This window comes from Protomyctophum parallelum, assembly GCF_964188405.1.
Source record: "Protomyctophum parallelum genome assembly, chromosome: 1".
NCBI classification, from domain to species: Eukaryota; Metazoa; Chordata; class Actinopteri; order Myctophiformes; family Myctophidae; genus Protomyctophum; species Protomyctophum parallelum.
In genome coordinates this window covers 7,810,301-7,832,800 of record NC_139697.1, presented here as the reverse complement: position 1 = coordinate 7,832,800, position 22,500 = coordinate 7,810,301, and the positions used below count along the sequence as shown (strand labels likewise).

Sequence of the window (22,500 nt, the reverse complement as noted above, 5' to 3'; positions counted from 1 at the left end):
AGAGAGAAGGAGGCAGGGCAGGAGGAGAGAGAGAGAGAGAAGGAGGCAGGACAGGAGGAGGGAGAGAGAAGGAGGCAGGGCAGGAGGAGAGAGAGAGAGAAGGAGGCAGGGCAGGAGGAGAGAGAGAGAGAAGGAGGCAGGACAGGAGGAGAGAGAGAGAGAAGGAGGCAGGGCAGGAGGAGAGAGAGAGAGAAGGAGGCAGGGCAGGAGGAGAGAGAGAGAGAAGGAGGCAGGGCAGGAGGAGAGAGAGAGAGAGAAGGAGGCAGGGCAGGAGGAGAGAGAGAGAGAAGGAGGCAGGACAGGATGAGGGAGAGAGAGAAGGAGGCAGGACAGGAGGAGAGAGAGAGAAGGAGGCAGGACAGGAGGAGAGAGAGAGAGAGAAGGAGGCAGGGCAGGAGGAGAGAGAGAGAGAAGGAGGCAGGACAGGATGAGGGAGAGAGAGAAGGAGGCAGGGCAGGAGGAGAGAGAGAGAGAAGGAGGCAGGGCAGGAGGAGAGAGAGAGAGAAGGAGGCAGGACAGGAGGAGAGAGAGAGAAGGAGGCAGGACAGGAGGAGGGAGAGAGAAGGAGGCAGGGCAGGAGGAGAGAGAGAGAAGGAGGCAGGGCAGGAGGAGAGAGAGAGAGAGAGGAGGAGGCAGGGCAGGAGGAGAGAGAGAGAGAGAGAGGAGGAGGCAGGGCAGGAGGAGAGAGAGAAGGAGGCAGGGCAGGAGGAGAGAGAGAGAGAAGGAGGCAGGGCAGGAGGAGAGAGAGAGAGAAGGAGGCAGGGCAGGAGGAGAGAGAGAGAAGGAGGCAGGGCAGGAGGAGAGAGAGAGAGAAGGAGGCAGGGCAGGAGGAGAGAGAGAGAAGGAGGCAGGACAGGAGGAGAGAGAGAGAGAAGGAGGCAGGGCAGGAGGAGAGAGAGAGAGAAGGAGGCAGGGCAGGAGGAGAGAGAGAGAAGGAGGCAGGACAGGAGGAGAGAGAGAGAAGGAGGCAGGGCAGGAGGAGAGAGAGAGAGAAGGAGGCAGGGCAGGAGGAGAGAGAGAGAGAAGGAGGCAGGGCAGGAGGAGAGAGAGAGAAGGAGGCAGGGCAGGAGGAGGGAGAGAGAAGGAGGCAGGACAGGAGGAGAGAGAGAAGGAGGCAGGGCAGGAGGAGAGAGAGAAGGAGGCAGGGCAGGAGGAGAGAGAGAGAGAAGGAGGCAGGGCAGGAGGAGAGAGAGAGAAGGAGGCAGGGCAGGAGGAGGGAGAGAGAGAAGGAGGCAGGACAGGAGGAGGGAGAGAGAGAAGGAGGCAGGACAGGAGGAGAGAGAGAGAGAAGGAGGCAGGGCAGGAGGAGAGAGAGAGAGAAGGAGGCAGGGCAGGAGGAGGGAGAGAGAGAAGGAGGCAGGGCAGGAGGAGGGAGAGAGAGAAGGAGGCAGGGCAGGAGGAGAGAGAGAGAGAAGGAGGCAGGACAGGAGGAGGGAGAGAGAAGGAGGCAGGGCAGGAGGAGAGAGAGAGAAGGAGGCAGGGCAGGAGGAGAGAGAGAGAGAGAGAAGGAGGCAGGGCAGGAGGAGGGAGAGAGAGAAGGAGGCAGGGCAGGAGGAGGGAGAGAGAGAAGGAGGCAGGGCAGGAGGAGAGAGAGAGAGAAGGAGGCAGGGCAGGAGGAGAGAGAGAGAAGGAGGCAGGGCAGAAGGAGAGAGAGAGAGAAGGAGGCAGGGCAGGAGGAGGGAGAGAGAAGGAGGCAGGGCAGGAGGAGAGAGAGAGAAGGAGGCAGGACAGGAGGAGAGAGAGAGAAGGAGGCAGGGCAGGAGGAGAGAGAGAGAAGGAGGCAGGGCAGAAGGAGAGAGAGAGAGAAGGAGGCAGGGCAGGAGGAGGGAGAGAGAAGGAGGCAGGGCAGGAGGAGAGAGAGAGAGAAGGAGGCAGGGCAGGAGGAGAGAGAGAGAAGGAGGCAGGGCAGGAGGAGAGAGAGAGAGAGAAGGAGGCAGGGCAGGAGGAGGGAGAGAGAGAAGGAGGCAGGACAGGAGGAGGGAGAGAGAGAGAGAAGGAGGCAGGGCAGGAGGAGAGAGAGAGAGAAGGAGGCAGGGCAGGAGGAGAGAGAGAGAAGGAGGCAGGGCAGAAGGAGAGAGAGAGAGAAGGAGGCAGGGCAGGAGGAGAGAGAGAGAAGGAGGCAGGGCAGGAGGAGAGAGAGAGAAGGAGGCAGGACAGGAGGAGAGAGAGAGAGAAGGAGGCAGGGCAGGAGGAGAGAGAGAGAAGGAGGCAGGACAGGCGGAGGGAGAGAGAAGGAGGCAGGGCAGGAGGAGAGAGAGAGAAGGAGGCAGGGCAGAAGGAGAGAGAGAGAAGGAGGCAGGGCAGGAGGAGAGAGAGAGAAGGAGGCAGGGCAGGAGGAGAGAGAGAGAAGGAGGCAGGGCAGAAGGAGAGAGAGAGAGAAGGAGGCAGGGCAGGAGGAGGGAGAGAGAAGGAGGCAGGGCAGGAGGAGAGAGAGAGAGAAGGAGGCAGGGCAGGAGGAGAGAGAGAGAAGGAGGCAGGGCAGGAGGAGGGAGAGAGAGAAGGAGGCAGGGCAGGAGGAGGGAGAGAGAGAAGGAGGCAGGGCAGGAGGAGAGAGAGAGAGAAGGAGGCAGGACAGGAGGAGGGAGAGAGAAGGAGGCAGGGCAGGAGGAGAGAGAGAGAAGGAGGCAGGGCAGGAGGAGAGAGAGAGAGAGAAGGAGGCAGGGCAGGAGGAGGGAGAGAGAGAAGGAGGCAGGACAGGAGGAGGGAGAGAGAGAAGGAGGCAGGGCAGGAGGAGAGAGAGAGAGAAGGAGGCAGGGCAGGAGGAGAGAGAGAGAAGGAGGCAGGGCAGAAGGAGAGAGAGAGAGAAGGAGGCAGGGCAGGAGGAGGGAGAGAGAAGGAGGCAGGGCAGGAGGAGAGAGAGAGAAGGAGGCAGGACAGGAGGAGAGAGAGAGAAGGAGGCAGGGCAGGAGGAGAGAGAGAGAAGGAGGCAGGGCAGAAGGAGAGAGAGAGAGAAGGAGGCAGGGCAGGAGGAGGGAGAGAGAAGGAGGCAGGGCAGGAGGAGAGAGAGAGAGAAGGAGGCAGGGCAGGAGGAGAGAGAGAGAAGGAGGCAGGGCAGGAGGAGAGAGAGAGAGAGAAGGAGGCAGGGCAGGAGGAGGGAGAGAGAGAAGGAGGCAGGACAGGAGGAGGGAGAGAGAGAAGGAGGCAGGGCAGGAGGAGAGAGAGAGAGAAGGAGGCAGGGCAGGAGGAGAGAGAGAGAAGGAGGCAGGGCAGAAGGAGAGAGAGAGAGAAGGAGGCAGGGCAGGAGGAGAGAGAGAGAAGGAGGCAGGGCAGGAGGAGAGAGAGAGAAGGAGGCAGGACAGGAGGAGAGAGAGAGAGAGAAGGAGGCAGGGCAGGAGGAGAGAGAGAGAAGGAGGCAGGACAGGAGGAGGGAGAGAGAAGGAGGCAGGGCAGGAGGAGAGAGAGAGAAGGAGGCAGGGCAGAAGGAGAGAGAGAGAAGGAGGCAGGGCAGGAGGAGAGAGAGAGAAGGAGGCAGGGCAGGAGGAGAGAGAGAGAAGGAGGCAGGGCAGAAGGAGAGAGAGAGAGAGAAGGAGGCAGGGCAGGAGGAGGGAGAGAGAAGGAGGCAGGGCAGGAGGAGAGAGAGAGAGAAGGAGGCAGGGCAGGAGGAGAGAGAGAGAAGGAGGCAGGGCAGGAGGAGAGAGAGAGAGAAGGAGGCAGGGCAGGAGGAGAGAGAGAGAAGGAGGCAGGGCAGAAGGAGAGAGAGAGAGAAGGAGGCAGGGCAGGAGGAGGGAGAGAGAAGGAGGCAGGGCAGGAGGAGAGAGAGAGAGAGAAGGAGGCAGGGCAGGAGGAGGGAGAGAGAAGGAGGCAGGACAGGAGGAGAGAGAGAGAAGGAGGCAGGGCAGGAGGAGAGAGAGAGAAGGAGGCAGGACAGGAGGAGGGAGAGAGAAGGAGGCAGGGCAGGAGGAGAGAGAGAGAGAGGAGGCAGGACAGGAGAGAGAGAAGGAGGCAGGACAGGAGGAGAGAGAGAGAAGGAGGCAGGGCAGGAGGAGAGAGAGAGAGAAGGAGGCAGGACAGGAGAGAGAGAAGGAGGCAGGGCAGGAGGAGGGAGAGAGAGAGGAGGCAGGACAGGAGAGAGAGAAGGAGGCAGGGCAGGAGGAGGGAGAGAGAAGGAGGCAGGACAGGAGGAGAGAGAGAGAAGGAGGCAGGGCAGGAGGAGAGAGAGAGAAGGAGGCAGGGCAGGAGGAGAGAGAGAGAAGTAGAAAATAGAAGATTTGAGGAGAGAGACTGTGACCGACAGTGGAGGAAAAGGGACAGAGTAGGAGAAAGAGTGAGAGAAAAAAAAGATGGGAAGATGGTGCCAAACGGAGAGTGTTGAGTGTGGATTTGTCCATTCAGCAGTGATCAGCAGTGTGGCAGGCTGGCACCCCTGTGGCTTCCGGACCATACACACGCACGCACGCACGCACGCACACGCACACGCACACGCACACGCACACGCACACGCACACGCACACACACACACACACACACACACACACACACACACACACACACACACACACACACACACACACACACACACACAGAGCCCAAGAGAGAGAGATGGGGCCAGGGCCCATTGTAGCCAGTGAGTTCAGTGTTAGGTAAAACTAAAAACAGCCACTGTTTCCAGCCCTGGTGTGAGACCATCAACATGGGTGGCAGGACGGCTAACACAGTCAAACCCAGGCTGTTCATTTAAGTCTTAAAAATAGACCGGTGAACTCCTATTCACTCCATTGAGTTTGGGTCTTTTATACTGTTGTCGTGTCCTTGCACTGGATGTAATGAATGGGTTTACATCTGCTTGAATTTGTGCGAGTCTGCGCGTACACGTCAGTGTGTGCCTGTAGGTGTGCAACCAGTACACAGTAAAATACTCAAGAGTTCATTTAACTCTGACAGTGTACAAATGGATGAATTAACACTGAGGATTTTGCTATGTATGCGTGTCTGAGAAAAGTGGATGTTTGTGTATGGCTCCGTCATTTGTGTTGGGCCAATTTCAGTTTAAAAGGCTAGGACAATTACGTTTTTATGGCTCGATATGCGCTTAACACAACACGGGGAAAATGTCCACAGATGTGACCATTACGGTGTCAATAACCCAAAGATTATATAAACCACGGAAGTGGAAGTCTAATTCTAGGACATTAGCATTCTTCATCCTGCAAACTTGGCTGTTTACTGAACAGTATATGAGCTGTATCACAAACAGTGCACTGGGGCTTGGTTCCTGGAAAAGTGTCATTTGCATTGTTGTAAAGTGTGGGCAGATGCTGTGGTCAGTGCTGTGTTGGCGAGCGCCATGTTGACATATGGTGTGTGCAGATGCAGCTCATTGTAAAAAACAAACAATTCCAGCGTGCACATTCTGTAAAACACAGGATGGGTCGACATTTTACCAGGTATAGTAGTGTATCATTGCTGTCAGGTGGAAACCTCGGGCTCGTGTCGAAAACGTGTATCATCGCGATGCGTTTTGAGCTGCTATTTTTGCTGCTTTTGTGTGACACTCTAGTATGACGAAGAGGTTTCTGCCCGACAGTAACGTTTATAATGTAGTTTACATAATGTAGTTTATATAATTAAATGGATAGTTCCGCTGCTTGATTATGATTGGCTGGGCCCCTGTGGAACGCATACATTATCAGTATTACAGTTCATCCATGGAACAGACATTGTCTGTCCTGATGAAGGTCTAATCGACCGAAACGTCGACCCAATAAAGTGTCTGACAGTGTTCGGGACCCTTTCTTTGTTTTTCAAAGATACCCTTTTTAAGTATGCTCTATTGCCCTACGCACCTGTCACTAGCCTTCTGAGGTGTGCATCGGCCTTTTGCTGAAAAGAATATTGTGAACTAGAAAGGTGTTCTCCTCGGAGCACAAGTCTCTGCCAGGCCGGGTTGCCGACCCAGTGGCCCGCAAACTTTGTTCATAGCCACTTGGAATGGAATCTGAACAATCTAACTCATACATTTTGATCACATGGCCCCAGAGATAATGTGTAGCAATTTGGATGAGAGTTTTTACAAAGCAAGTAGCAAAAACGGTGCTTTGCAAAGAAACCACAACGTGGCGGAAAACTTGTAAGGGGGAAATGTGGGTGGCATATTTTAAGAGTTCCGTAATGAACCATGGAATCCAAATATATTTGTATTGTATCACCGATGGCTCAAGAGCCTGTTATCGTGGCACCATGCGGCCGATTAGAAACATTTAGGGTGGCATTTCTTCCTGAGCCAAGTGGGAATGTCAAGCAGGATTGAATGGCATTCATGATTTGAGGCATTTTGTTCAAAACGGGCCACCCCTGCCAACTTTGGAAGCCAATCTTGAAATGATTAAATTAAATGAAAAGTCGGACAGATCCGCCTTGATCACATGACTAAAACTTGACTAACTAAAAAACTAAACACAACTAGTCTGATGTGTTGGAAATATATATAATTCACCTGAATCTGCATGAAGTAACATTTAAAGCAGAGGAAGATATGGGAACGTATGCAAATATATGAGATAACTTTATGAACGCCACCCACAGTCCCACACCCGTCTGTGATTTGTTTCTTCTGACCCAAATCTGCCCGAATTGCAAGCTTACCCCCCGAGTACAATGACGAGTTGTGTGGTACACAGAGTACTTTTTGTGTGGTACAAAATACACTGCTAGAATAATACAGTAGGTGGAAAGAGACTGCTTCTTTGTAAAGTTTGTGTGACCTTCCCGTTCTAATTATAATGAATACTGTTATAGAGTAGGGTGAGATGATGCAATGAGAAACATTTGTTTTACCTGCAGTGACTCCAGGAAGCGAAATGAGCCCAGACGTCGCCCCCGAGGTACCAAGCAGAAGGTTGAGTTGTGGAGAAGCTCCTGGTAGTCAAACCTGACCAAGAAAAAATAAAATAATATTCATTATTTAAGAAAGTAATTGTCACAACCTACAGGCTCAAGGTTGTACTTTATTGTGTATATATATTCTTGTGTATATAAGAATAAAACTAATTTTGGTTTGACTTCCTTCAGACAATGCAGCAACGTGTCGCAGATGCTACGGATCAAATAAATCAGGCTTTCCAGTTAACCATGTTTTGTTTACCTAATACAGGTTTCCTATTTCACACACTGTAGCGATTTAGAGCAAACCGTGTATCCACCAAGAGTCAAATGATATAAAATACAGCAAAACCTTCACACTTTACCCCCTTCCCGCTCATGTACTTTGCACTCATTACTTCATGTGATGTAAATGATGAAGCCAAGTGGAAAGCTCTGCGTCAATGCAACCCTTCATCGGCTGAGTGCAAACAGTACAGTGGTCTAACGGTCCGATCACAGTACAGTACAGTACAGTACAGTACAGTACAGTACAGTACAGTACAGTACAGTACAGTACAGTACAGTACAGTACAGTACAGTACAGTACAGTACAGTACAGTACAGTACAGTACAGTACAGTACAGTACAGTACAGTAGTACACACATCTCTTGTCTCTGCACTGTCTGCAGGTACCAGGAAGTTACATTTAAGACATTTTAAAGGCTACCAGAAGACCAAACTTGCAACAAAAATGAATATGTTTAATCAGGCTTTGGAGACATTACCAGGCATGCATGGGTTTTAACCAAGTAGAGTAATCGCTTTCCTCAAGCCCTTTATTGTCTAAACTTGCATTTACTCATGATGAAGCTGTTCGGTTGATATCTTACAGAATATGTAGATTGTTACATCGCTTGACAGACTCCGACTGAAGCAGAAAGGGCAAAGTTCTTGTCAGAATCGCTCCTACTGAGAGTATTACTACTACTACTGCAGAGTACTACTGCAGAGTACTACTGCAGAGTACTACTGCAGAGTACTACTGCAGAGTACTACTGCAGAGTACTACTGCAGAGCCATTTGAGTTGCCTTCAATGATACAGTTCCAACCTGGTAATGTAGAAATAACTGCAAACTCCCCCCTGTCAGGTGAAAAGAAGCAGCTTGGACTCCTCATGCATAGGAGGAAGCATGAGGTCAGTCTGCTCCCCCCCCCCCCCCCCCCAGGTTGGCAGAGGAAGTGTAAGTGTAGCGCCCAGGATTACATTAGATAATTAACACGGGTGAAAAAACTGGGTTCCAAAATCGTGGGATAAAAAAAACTGGGATAAATAAACTATAGTTCATTACACTACAGCAGCTCTATATGTAGTCTCCCAAGCCAAGACCAACTATTCCACAATCTACGAAGCATTTGAAAAATGTGTGAGCAACCAGTCTGGCTCGAGAGAGAGACTACTCTAACTATAATATAAGTGTCTTGGCACTATAGCAACATTGAGATAAATCGAATAGACCGACGTACAAGACAAGACATTACACCGTAATACATTACATTACGCACACTACATAAGAGTACAATAAATAACACTGCAGTCCAGCGCAGTAAACAGACGAAGCAAACAAATCGGCCCTTATGAGAAAGTCCCTGCCTACTCGTTCTCTCTGCTCGGCCAAATCTTCCCTCCCCTTCTAACTGCTCCTCATTACTCCGCCACCGGTTCTCCTCATTCCCTTGCTCCTATATGCTCTCTTTCCCGCCTCCTCTGCTCCTACTTTGCCTCCTTGTCCCCCCCCCCCCCCCCCCCCCCTCCCCTCCGACTTCTCCTCATCCTCCCTCTTAATCCCCCACCTCATGTACTACTGCATCCGGCCTGCTTCTTGTTTGTTTACTGAGGGGGCGTCTGTGTAAAATATACTCCCGCCATTAATCTTCCCAGTCTGGAATAGTTAGTCATTTATTTACCCCCTCGGTGAGTGACGAGATACAGACACCCCCTGCTGTCCACCCCCCCCCCCCCGCACCCCCATCCCTTCATGCTCTGGATGTGAAAATTGGAGATTTTATTGCTGATGTTGGCATTGATTGAGATCTCCGCGTTGAGTTTGCGGAGGCTGAGGTCTGAATGAATGTCCCTGTTAGGATACATATACACAACACTGTACATTGAAGCGCTCTGAGTTCTGTGTGTTCTTGTGCTCAGACTTGTGAGGGAAAGGAGGAAAATGAATATATTATAATTCAATTCTGACAGCGTTCACTGCGACAAAGGGCTATTGTACAGTTAAGCCGCAGTTATACTTATTTACGCACGACAACGACAGTAGTCAATGTACATTAAAGGACAACTTTAGTTTTTTTCAACCAAGGTTCATGTTTTAGGTTGTTATTAGAGAAACTAAAAGATGAGTCTTCATTTTTTTTCATTTGCTGCTTTCTTTCGTTTTAGGGATTTTAGCTATTTTTGACAGGGGGGCGGGGGCATTTGAGCATGGGGCTAAATATGTATTTTTTTACAACATTTTATTGTGATTTAATTTTGTATTATTTACTATAGTCCTATTAACCCCCAGAAAATTACATCTGGCCACAGCAGATCACATGATCTACTGAATGTGAAGGTAGCCTACTGGGGGAAGGCTTATACTGTCTCACCTCTGCACTTGCTTTGTTAACCGGCTACTTGGTACACACAGTGAGTGAACTCAATACTCCGAACCTTTTTCTATACTTTTTCCTCTCTTTATTATTCTTGTACTTGTCTTCTGTTCTGTCTGTGCTTTTACTTACTTAGTCAAATTGTACCTTTCCAATCTCCTCTCTGTATCGTTCCAATTTCTCCGCTGTATCGTTCCAATTTCTCCGCTGTATCGTTCCAATTTCCAACCCAAAAATCACACAGGCCGACTAATATAGCCTAGTGTCCAATCCAAAGACCTGGACACCCAGACACATCCAGACACATCGAAGGAGGCCGTCCTAGGGGTTCTGTATCAACTTATTTCCTACTTCCTTATGTTATAATTACTAGTTGTACCTTATTATTATTGTACCTTATTATTATTATTATTATTACTTTATTATTATTATCTCTTATACCTGTTTAGAATGTGCTTTCCCACCGTCCCTATACTGTCCTCCTCATGTCGCCCTAGACACTACTTCTCCAGTCACAGAGATCCGTCAAATCTCATCTATCCAGCTCGTTCACCCAGTCACCATATTGTGGTGGAGGGAGGACTATGGAACTGCCACGAAGCTACCAAAAAGAATATGCCTGAATTCATTTCAGGCCACGCCTCCCTCAAGTCTCTGCATTTCCTTGCTCTGACTGAAACCTGGATCACCCCAGATAACACTGCAACTCCCGCCGCGCTCTCTGTTTCACACAACTTCACCCACACCCCTCGCCAAACAGGCACAGGGGGGGGTACAGGGCTACTAACATCCCCCAAATGGAATTTCCGTGTCTTAAATCTCTCTCACCTTTCTCTGTCCACATGTGAATTTCATGCTATCTCAATATCACAGCCAGTCCCCCTCATCCTCATTGTGCTTTATCGCCCTCCTGGAACTCTCGGGAACTTCCTGGAAGAACTAGACTCTCTGATCAGCTCGTTTCCGGAAGATGGCACCCCTCTGATTCTACTGGGTGACTTCAACCTTCCTACCGCAGAGAAGTATCTTCCCGTTACATCCCTTCTGGCCTCATTTGACCTCTCCCTATCTCCCTCCCCTCCCACTCACAGGGCTGGTAATGTTTTGGACCTTGTGTTCTCCAGAGCCTGCTCTCCCTCCACACTCTCTGTTACCCCCTTAAGTAGGTCTGACCACCACTTCATAACCTTCTCCCTCTCTCTCTCCACCCTCCCGCCTAAACATACTAACCCCCCGAACGTCACCTCCCGACGCAATCTCAAATCCCTAAACCCCTCCTCCCTCTCATCCTCTATTCTCTCCTCTCTACCCTCCCTGGAGTCATTCCTCTCCCTCTCACCTGACACTGCAACCTCATCCTTCCTCTCCTCTATCTCATCTGCATTCGACCAACACTGCCCGCTCTCATCCAGGCCAGCTCGCTCATGTCCACCGGCTCCCTGGCTATCTGAAACTCTCAGATCTGAACGAACACCTCTAAGGGCAGCCGAAAGAAAGTGGCACAAGTCAAAGCTACCAGATGACCTTTCACACTTTCACTCACTCCTCTCTGCCTTTGCCCACTCACTAACCACTGCTAAAACCTCCTTCTACCACACCAAAATCCAATCCTGTACTTCTAACCCAAGGAAGCTCTTCTCCACTTTCACCTCCCTCCTTAAACCCCCTCCCCCCACTCAACCCTCATCCCTCACTGCTGATGTTTTTGTCAACTACTTCGAGAAGAAGGTTGATGATATCAGCAGCTCCTTTCCTCCCCTCCCACATAAAGTGGCATCTGACTCAACCAACACCAACCCCAACATACCATGCATGTCCTCCTTCTCTCCTCTTTCCCCAGACGAGGTTCTACAACTAGTAACATCCTCTAGACCTACCACTTGTCCTCTTGACCCTGTCCCGTCTCCAATCTTCCAGACCATCGCACCTGATCTGCTCCCCTTCATCACCTCCATCATCAACACCTCAGTAACCTCAGGCTGCGTCCCATCTGCCCTCAAGTCAGCCAGAGTAACACCACTCCTCAAAAAACCAACCCTTGACCCCTCAGATGTCAAGAACTACAGACCGGTATCACTCCTTTCATTTATTTCTAAAACCATTGAACGTGTCGTCTCCAACCAGCTCTCTCTCCATCTCTCACAGAACAACCTGCTGGATCCCAACCAGTCCGGATTCAAGAAGGCCCACTCCACAGAAACTGCCCTGCTGGCAGTCACAGAAGCACTACATGCTGCCCAAGCTGCTTCCCACTCTGCAGTACTGATTCTCCTAGACCTATCAGCAGCATTTGACACAGTGAACCACCAGCTGCTCCTAGAAACCCTAGCGGAGCTAGGCATCGGTGGAACGGCACTAAAGTGGTTCTCCTCCTACCTCACCGATCGGACCTACCAGGTTTCCTGGAAAGGTCTGCTATCATCCCCCCGAACCCTCCAAACTGGGGTCCCACAGGGATCTGTACTTGGTCCCCTCCTTTTCTCACTGTACACTAAATCCCTTGGCACTATCATCTCGGCTCACAATATATCCTATCACTGCTACGCCGATGACACACAACTGTTCCTATCCTTCCCCCCCTCTGCCACTCAGGTGGAAGAGCGCATCACTGCATGCCTGGCTGACATATCACAGTGGATGTCCTCCAACCACCTCAAGCTGAACCCAGACAAGACTGAGCTTCTCTTCTTCCCAGCTAAGTCCTGCCCTATGCAGGAGCTAACTATTTCCGTAGACAACGCCCTGGTAACGTCTGTCCCAACAGCCAGGAATCTTGGTGTTGTCCTGGACAGTCAGCTCTCGTTCAAAGCTCACATCACAGCTGTCACTCGATCATGTAGGTTCACACTCTATAACATACGACGAATTAGACCGTTCCTCACCCAGGAATCAGCCCAGCTCCTAATCCAGACAACAGTCTTGTCAAAACTCGACTATTGTAACTCCCTCCTTACTGGCCTACCAGCATGTGCACTTAAGCCTCTCCAGCTGATCCAAAATGCAGCAGCTCGCTTGGTCTTCAACCAGCCAAAATTCTCACATGTCTCCCCCCTGCTCCGCTCCCTCCACTGGCTCCCGGTCGCTGCCCGCACAGAATACAAAACTCTGATGCTGGCATTCAAAGCAACCAAAGGTATGGCTCCCCCATATCTTACAAGTATGATTGAACCCTACAAACCCTCCCGCGCACTCAGATCAGCCAACGCAGGGAAACTGGAAGTACCCTCACTAAAAACGCCGGGACAACGCTCCACACGTCCCAAACTCTTCTCCCTTCTGGCTCCAAAACTGTGGAATGCACTTCCCATTGCAGTCAGAACTGCAGCATCACTCCCAATCTTCCGCCGTAGCCTGAAAACCCACCTTTTCAGACTCCATCATGGCCCATAGCACTTACCCTAACCCCTTAGATAGAATTTCTGTTGGCTTAGATAGCATTTGACTTAGACTTATAGCATGTTATGTAGACAGCACTATAATTGTATTGTATATAGTCATAGCACGCCATAGTACATATGTATAGCATAGTAGTGAATATGTATAGTTTATTATGTATAGTGTATGTATAGTTTCATCATATAGATATTCCACTGTTACCTTCTTAGCTTACGCATGTTTCATGATAAATGCTTTTATGTGATGTATTCCCATGCTTTTGTTCTTGCCTAAATGTAAGTCGCTCTGGATTAAGAGCGTCTGCTAAATGCCTAAATTGTAAATTGTAAATTGTGTATAGGCTCAATATGTCAGTTTGTCACATTCAATAGATCCTGTGATCTTTTGTGGTCAGATGTAATTTCTTGGGGTTTATTAGGACTATAGTAAATTAAATTAAAAAAAATCGCCATAATATTTTGTAAAGAAATACATATTTAGCCCCATGCTCGAATGCCCCTGCCCCCCTGTCAGAAACTGCTAAAATCCCCAAAACAAAAGAAAGCAGTAAATGAAAGAAAATTAACACTCATCTTTTACTTTCTCTAATAACAACGTAAAACATGAACCTTGGTTGAAAAAAACTAAAGTTGTCCTTTAAGCTCACGGCGCGTCGTGTCCCACTGTGATGCTTGTACTGTAGATCGTCTGTTTTTGGCAGGATAGCATAGAACCTAACCTATAGCACGTCCCTAGTTTTGAGCGACGCTAGCCCCTCCTATGCCCAGCGTTGTGTGTTGTGTGTACCCCATAGCGATGATTTGATTGGCTGAGCAATATATTGAGGATAATAACTGAGGACAGAAACCTGAGGACGCCACAAGTGATTAGCTGGATTGGATTTGAGGATATAAATCACACCTGTGTGAAGTGAGGGGCGCTCTTATCATCAACAACATAATGTTTGTTTAAGCAACGGGTGCTAATGTTTGTTTTAATCCTCAAAACAAACATTACATTTATCTTTATTGTCTATGACGTTTTCTTAAACAAGCATCGTTGAAAGGCAAACATTAAAGCTGTATATAGGAGGGGCTAGCGCCCCTCAAAAAGTGAGGTCAGAAAAGTGAGGATGCCAATTGTGATTGGCCGGAATGTGATAATGTATGATCACTTCACACAGGTGTGATTTTTAGGCAGGCATTCAGCAAAAATACTTAAAAAAGCATATCTACGAGATCACACAACCCATGTTGTGACTGATGATGCCATGAAATTGATGTACAACCTTTGTAATATCTGGCCTGGCTTCCATTCCTTCCATAGCCTATAAGCCAAAAGAAGTTCAATCAAATAGCAGGCAGAGAAAAATTGCACAAAAGACCCACAGCCGTAGCCAAACAATGTCAGACAAGACAAATACTATAGCACTAGGTTATAGTTAATTTATGCTGTGTTGCACGGCACGCACAACAGAGCATAAATCAGGCTTCAGTGGAAGGCAGTGTTGGTTTGGTGTTAGTTACGGCCAGCAGCCCAGCGCTGTGCTTGTTCTGCACTTGTTGATAGAGCTAGAACATCAATGCTGTTTGTGCGTGCGTGCGTGTGTGTGTGTGTGTGCATGAGTGCTACATGTGCGTGCGTGCGTGTGCATGAGTGCTACATGTGCCGTGGGTGTGTCAGCATCCATGAATGCATGGCTGTGTGTGTGCATGATGCATGATGCATCAGCAGCAATAGCAGTCAGCTACGTTCAATGTGGAGCAGCTCTGTGAGAAACAACTTTGTGTATTGTGTAAGCACTGTGTCCCGTGGCAACAGATTGATATGATGGATTTAACTCTGAGCCCAACTCTCAGTGTGGGTTTTATGTGCTCGGCTGGTAGACACTGACGAATGCAGCTGTGGCTTCTATTTGTGATGTATGTACACGTGTATATATACTGTATGTGTGTGTGTGTGTGTGTGTGTGTGTGTGTGTGTGTGTGTGTGTGTGTGTGTGCGCGCGCGTGTGTGTGTGTGTGTGTGTGTGTGTGTGTGTGTGTGTGTTTTGGAACCGCAAGGCGTGTGTGCGTTCGTTCGTGCGTGCGTGCGTTCGTGCGTGTGCATGTACAAATGTGGTGCAAAAAGGATAGTGTGTCCAAGCGTGTAGTGTACTTATTCTGTTTTTTAGTGTATTTATATAAAAGCCTCGCCTCTGTGTGAGACACTGAGACCCTCAGCATGTGGTGAGACTGAGCCGGTTAGTCTGACCCACTTCTGCGTGCGTACGTGCGTGCGTGTGTGCGTGCGTGTGTGCGTGCCTGCGTGCGTGCGTGCCCTGTATCTGCTTGTACAGTATCTCTGTCTTCTGTTCCACTCTGGGACAATTGTGTGTGTGTTTCTGTGCATGTGGAGTGTGTGTGCCGTGCGTGTGCGTGTGCGTGTGTGTTTGACAGTCTGGCTTCTCCTGCATGCTGGCTGATGTTTCTTAATGAGGGAAATGTACTTCTCTGGGAACAAATAAATCATTTAACAGTGTTTTTACTTCCAACAACAAACGAGCGTGTGCCCCACTTGTCGCCTCCTCCAGTTCTCCATCTCTCTCTCACTATCTGTTTCACTTCTCATCGCCTACACGCACACACACAAAACATGAGTAGAACCCCAACTAATACATTTCTCTTTTCTTTCTTTCTCCCAATTCAGTAGCGATGCCAGTTCCCAAATCTTTCCTACAGTCTCTGTCAACTTGTTACCTCCTACACTTGCAGGTGTTTTCTCTGACACACACAAAGTTGAAATCCGTTAGTAAACGGTGCATTTATATAGCGTCTTTATCCAAGGCGCTTTACATAGATTGTGCATTACATTCACCCATACATTCATGGCGGAGGAAACCATGCAAGGTCTGCTCAAGGACACTTGGACACTAACTCTGGGGGAGCCCGGGTTTGAACTGGCGACCTTGCGGTTGCCATCTGGCCACTCTACCCCTGAGCCACCGCCGCCGCCTTAGTATAGAGGCTTTCAACTTTGTACGTCAGAGAAGACCCGATCTCCTGTTGTTTATTTGCTCCCGATCCGATTCCGATCATTTCATTTTGAGTATCAACCGATATCGATTTTTCCCGATCTGTTATTTATTACTTATGCCATATCACAATCAATGCAATATCCAAAATCACAGACAATATCCAGTCTAATATAGTGATATGGATATAATACCGGTATTGATACAAGGATGTCCCGATCACATGTTTCTGCTCCCAATCCGATCACCCGATCGGATCAGGACAACCCTATAGCCGCTGCCACGCTGGGCAGGACCTACGCTGAAGATCAGGACAACCCTAGAGCCGCTGCCACGCTGGGCAGGACCTACGCTGAAGATCAGGACAACCCTATAGCCGCTGCCACGCTGGGCAAGACCTACGCTGAAGATCAGGACAACCCTATAGCCGCTGCCACGCTGGGCAGGACCTACGCTGAAGATCAGGACAACCCTATAGCCGCTGCCACGCTGGGCAGGACCTACGCTGAAGATCAGGACAACCCTATAGCCGCTGCCACGCTGGGCAGGACCTACGCTGAAGATCAGGACAACCCTATAGCCGCTGCCACGCTGGGCAGGACCTACGCTGAAGATCAGGACAACCCTATAGCCGCTGCCACGCTGGGCAGGACCTACGCTGAAGAATACAGTGCTGGAATTCTGGAAATCTGTCTTTGTATTCTCTGTGTATGAAACAAGTGCTGTGATTGGTCGGAAAAGATCGTATATCCGGGGGAAATACATCTGATTTCCGGCACGACACTTCCAGCTATAGGTACTCTCTGCCTTAGGTTGTGACCAGGCTTTTCTCTTTGCAGATGAGTAACTAAGGCTGGGACCGAGGCTAAGCCGCTACTCTTGATCTGACTGCGAGGTGTTTCAATGGAAAGAAATAACGCAATGCGAAGGACGACGTCCTCCTCCAAGCCAAGCTGCTGCAGAGACAGAGACTGCCTCCCCCCCTCCCGGCTTCCCTCTCGCCAACACGGCCAACTGCGTCTGTCGGAACTCCAGCCTATAGTCGGAGTGTGTAAGCACTGTGTCCCGTGGCAACAGATTGATATGATGGATTTAACTTTAAAGTTAATGTAGGTCTACTGTATAAGTACATGCACTGTTAATGTAGGTCTACTGTATATGTACATGCACTGTTAATGTAGGTCTACTGTATATGTACATGCACTGTTAATGTAGGTCTACTGTATATGTACATACACTGCATACACATAGGCTTTCTTTTCCTCTTTTATATGTAAATGACCATATCTCCTGATATGTCTCATGGCTGTGAGCCCCCCCCCCCCCCCCTATAACATGATCATAAGGCTTTCAAAGGCTTTCAGTTTTCAGGAAGAAACCATAAATACATTTGAATATTATAACCACACCTGGGGGTCTATTATAGCAGACATATAGCCTGCACATACATAAATGCATATACATGCCATGTACGTATGTGTATCTACTGCACATTTTCATATGCATGAATATATCTGTGTCTGCGTGTGTGCGTGCGTGCGTGCTCACATCTCTGTGTCTCTGTGCCTGCGTGATGGGAAAAATAAATAAATACAGGAACTGAGTGAAATACAGAGATTAGAACAATGTCTTCATGTGTGTGTGTGTGTGTGTGTGTGTGTGTGTGTGTGTGTGTGTGTGTGTGTGTGTGTGCTGACATGTGCACACACATGCTGACATGTGCTGACATGTGCTGTCACAGTACATCTGATGTCTAGGCAGCAAAATGTGATTCTCTTTCTGTCTTCATAGATCGTCTCCATATTGGATGTTTAATATTTAACTAACTCTCTGGTCTCCTGAGAGGCCGCGGGGGTTGGAGAAAAGTCAAAGAAGAAGCACAGACAAGCGCGCGCACACACACACACACACACACACACACACACACACACACACACACACACACACTGTACTAGTGTACACACTCAAACGGGAGCTGTCTCATACACACGCACACATGCATGCACACATCTAGGCCAGCATGCATGCAGACAGACAGTCAACAGACAGACAGTCAGTCAGACAGACAGACAATCATAGGCCAAGGCACACACTTACTCAAGCACTGAATATGCAGTCAAATGTACATACCGTATACAATGCATGTAGAGATACTGTTGCTAAATCCAACCAAATAGTTCCCATTGTAAACTCTCAGGAGTTCAACTAAGACTGGGGGCCCTATTTTGCGTGTCTTTTGTAGTACCCAGGTCTTATCCTCATCATCATTTTTCGACCGCGGTCAAGATCATGGATTCCACAATGCTACTCCAGACTTCCCGGTCCTTCATTGCCACCCCCAGTCCCTGCCTACTGATGCCTGTGTCCCTAGCGATGACATCAGGGAACGACATCTTTCTACCTCTGGTCCGCCCTGAGGCAGGACTCCAGAGAAGAAGGGAAGATATAACCTCATTGTCAGCTCTGTAGCAGCTGTGGCCGGCAAACTGCGCTCTTCTGGATCGGACCAGGTCTTATAACTTAAAGATGGAGTGCCGTGATTTTTGTCCACCCTAAAACATGATCATCAGGTATTATTAATTAATTAATGAATTAAGGAGGAAGAATTATTTTCAAAACAGTATTTGTTAAAATGTCGTTTTCATGTGGACATAATGTGGACCTGCGAGTTCATTAACTATGCCTGGTTTGCATTGGTGGGTGGTGATGGTTGGTGATCCAACTGAACTGAAGCCACACCCACAGCTGTTGTTGTATGATCAAGGGGGAGGGGTTGTCACAATATCACTGTTTTTTTCAATGGCATGTTTCAGCCTCCAGGAAGAAACCAAATACATCATTGCACATAACCACACCAAGGGGGCTAATAAAGTACTGTCACCTCATGAACACATGAAAAACTGGAAAAGATACACCATCTTAAGACCTGGAGGTGTGCTATTTTGTTAATGCAAAAAAATAGCGTCAATGCTAACGAGCTAAAATGAAGCCATCCTTGCTCTAGAAAGCGCCAATGTTTCCATCTATAGACCACCGGATAGTCAGCAAAGACCTCCGAACATCGCGCGTTTTATCCAAACCGCGGAGAGCTCCGTAGATTTCGAGTTATTCAACTTAGTCAGCCGGTATAAAGGTAGGTGGACGGGCAGCGCGGTTGCACAACCCGGTCTAGGATCGACCGACGAAGAAGGAAAGGCCAAGCCAAAATAGTAATGAAAAAATAGAAATCAGCGATCCAGTTTGATGTCAATAATAAAGCTTATCAGACGGAACATTACACCAGAAGCAGTTGCTACACACTAAACCCAAGCGTTTAGGTTATAAACAGTTTTAAACACATATTTGTAACACTTTTTAAACGTGTCACAGTGTTTAGATTATAAACAGAAGAACATGTTTAATCGCCTGTAACACTTTTTAAACACATAAAGGTGTTTAGAATTTGAACACTAGGTGTTCTCGTGAGGTGTTTGAGTGAACTCTTGTTCTACTGTATTGTATGACCATTAATAAACATTTGGCATTTTATTATTACACACATGGTGTTTAGGTTTAAACGCGTCACATGTTCCAGGGATTTACAGTGTAGTTGAATTCCTTCTGGTGTTTCACTGTGTCCACATATAGGCCTATACATTGTACAGTAAAGAGACAATGTGTATGCAGGCTGAGTACACTGCCTGTGTCAACACATTATTAAATGCCCCGTCTTCACGCTGATTGCACACATTACATGCTAAACGCCCTTCCTCATGCGCTCACAGGCACAAGTGAGCCGAGAAGACAACACCTATTGACGTGCAGCACCAGTCTGTCTCTGTGTTGACACGCTGGGCCTGACGCAATGTATACGGTATACGTACAAAGAAACAGAAACACACACACACACACACACACACACACACACACACACACACACACACACAGACCCCCCCCCCACACACACACACACACACACATCCATTAGAATGAAAGCAGCCAGCCAGGAATGCAATTATGCAGATTGTCAGGCAGTGTGTACAGTAGGGTACAGTATAGACATGCAAAGCAGGTCTGACACAATGTTATTTAGTGTACGTACACACACTGGTCTTGTACGCTTGCCTTCTCAAATTAGCATGCATGCATGGTTAATGTCAGACAATTACTGTATTGTTATACCGGTACAACATCCTGTGATGTTCATCATGTGAATTCACTGTGACGCGCACACACGCACGCACGCAAGCACGCACGCACGCACTCATGCACACACAGACACACACGCACACACCAGGGGCGGCAGAACCATTTTTGAAGGGGGGGAGGGGGGGGGGGGGGGTATTACCTCCTGACAAGGTCTCTTGCGGATATCAGTGAGCCAGCTGTACACAGCGTTTACTGTTATCGCTGTGGTTGAGCTAAATTATGAAATCACTTGGCTGAGGTTAGAAGACCCCAAGCTATTTGTACACTGTCTGCAAAGACCGACGCTTGTACTCTCTCCCTCATTCTGTCTGTCTCTCTTATACACAACACGCACGTACGTGCACACACACACATGTACACACATACACACACACACACACACATCGCTTGCAATGGTAGAATGTTTTCACAGGATATTTGATCTTAACATGCTGTTTCATTTGTACTTGTGCCTCATCTTCAATAACTCGTAGCCTGCATGACAATGCAAAGCTCGTCAGAAAGATCAATGCGTATTATTATATGCTACTACTCCACAGTAGCAGCCTGCATGCGTGCTATCAAAGCATAACAGGATAGAACAAAAAAAACAACATACATTCATCCAGAAGGTTGATTTGATAAATGTATGGATTGGACACACACTTCAGATCACATTGTGGGCTGCATGGGTTTACGTTTGGTACCGTAATGATGACTCTAATATGCGTCAGCTGGCCATGGCTGTAATAATAATTCAAATGACTGCCTTTGAAAATGTGAGGGGACCAAATGTTCCCTGTTCTGGCACGCACGCACGCACGCACGCACACACACACAATGCATGTCAAAGCTGATAGCTCAGCATGGCACCACTATCATCAAGACCATGTTCACTAAGATGGCGCATCTTAGTGAGATGGGTGTGCGTGTGCAGGCGTGCATGTGCAGGCGTGCGTGCATGCGCGCGGGTGTGCATGTGTGCGTGTGTTTGTGTGTTTGTGGACTCGTGCTATGAAGAAATGCTCCCCTATTTTTACTTGTCCCCTGATTCCTTTGGCTTTCACCCTTTCATTCTATTCCTAGCTCCCGACTCCCCTCTGTGCGAGTGTGTGTGCGTACACACACACACACACACACACACACACACACACACGCACACACACATGTGAGTGTGTAAAAGGCTACGCTATCATACTCAACTACAGTACTTATCTTCCACCATTCTCTTGCCTGCTCAGTTCTTCATCCTTCCATCTTCTTCGTCTCCCTTCATCTCCTCCTCCACATGTGTTCATGTTCTTGTACAGTATATCCAGACAGTTCATGTCATGTGGTTTAAAGCCGGTATAGCAACACTGCGGGTACCACAATTACCCCCAGGAAGTGTGGAATATATAACATCAGATAAACAGTCAATCAAAGTCAAAGTCCAAGCTGTAATCCATGAATGGTTTCTTTATGTGACTACAATGTTGCTTTAAACAGTATGTTAATACTATATGGAACACACATGCAGTGTGTGTGTGTGTGTGTGTGTGTGTGTGTGTGTATGGGGGGGGGGGGGGGGGGGGGGCGTGCACCCGGTCTCTTATACCGGGTGCATGGGAAGGTATTTGGGAAGTGACTTACAGTAAGCAAGAACACCACAAGGTTGTGACTTACTGTAAGCAAGAACAACACAAGGTTGTGACTTACAGTAAGCAAGAACAACACAAGGTTGTGACTTACTGTAAGCAACAGCAACACAAGGTTGTGACTTACAGTAAGCAAGAACACCACAAGGTTGTGACTTACTGTAAGCAAGAACAACACAAGGTTGTGACTTACTGTAAGCAAGAACAACACAAGGTTGTGACTTACTGTAAGCAAGAACAACACAAGGTTGTGACTTACAGTAAGCAAGAACAACACAAGATTGTGACTTACAGTAAGCAAGAACAACACAAGATTGTGACTTACAGTAAGCAAGAACAACACAAGGTTGTGACTTACAGTAAGCAAGAACAACACAAGATTGTGACTTACAGTAAGCAAGAACAACACAAGATTGTGACTTACAGTAAGCAAGAACAACACAAGATTGTGACTTACAGTAAGCAAGAACAACACAAGGTTGTGACTTACAGTAAGCAAGAACAACACAAGGTTGTGACTTACAGTAAGCAAGAACAACACAAGGTTGTGACTTACTGTAAGCAACAGCAACACAAGGTTGTGACTTACAGTAAGCAAGAACACCACAAGGTTGTGACTTACTGTAAGCAAGAACAACACAAGGTTGTGACTTACTGTAAGCAAGAACAACACAAGGTTGTGACTTACTGTAAGCAAGAACAACACAAGGTTGTGACTTACAGTAAGCAAGAACAACACAAGATTGTGACTTACAGTAAGCAAGAACAACACAAGATTGTGACTTACAGTAAGCAAGAACAACACAAGGTTGTGACTTACAGTAAGCAACAACAACACAAGATTGTG

At 48.3% G+C, this 22,500-nt stretch overlaps 1 protein-coding gene across 3 annotated transcripts in view; it reads right to left on the bottom strand.

Annotated features, from left to right (window-relative positions):
* ext1c (exostoses (multiple) 1c) overlaps positions 1-22,500 on the bottom strand; it is a 124,840-nt gene that overhangs the window by 21,583 nt on the left and 80,757 nt on the right. For all 3 annotated transcript variants that reach the window (XM_083771199.1, XM_083771200.1, XM_083771198.1), the window contains exon 3: positions 6,775-6,868. In XM_083771199.1, the coding sequence (XP_083627325.1) occupies positions 6,775-6,868 (94 nt within the window). The remainder of the gene's footprint in view (positions 1-6,774; positions 6,869-22,500) is intronic.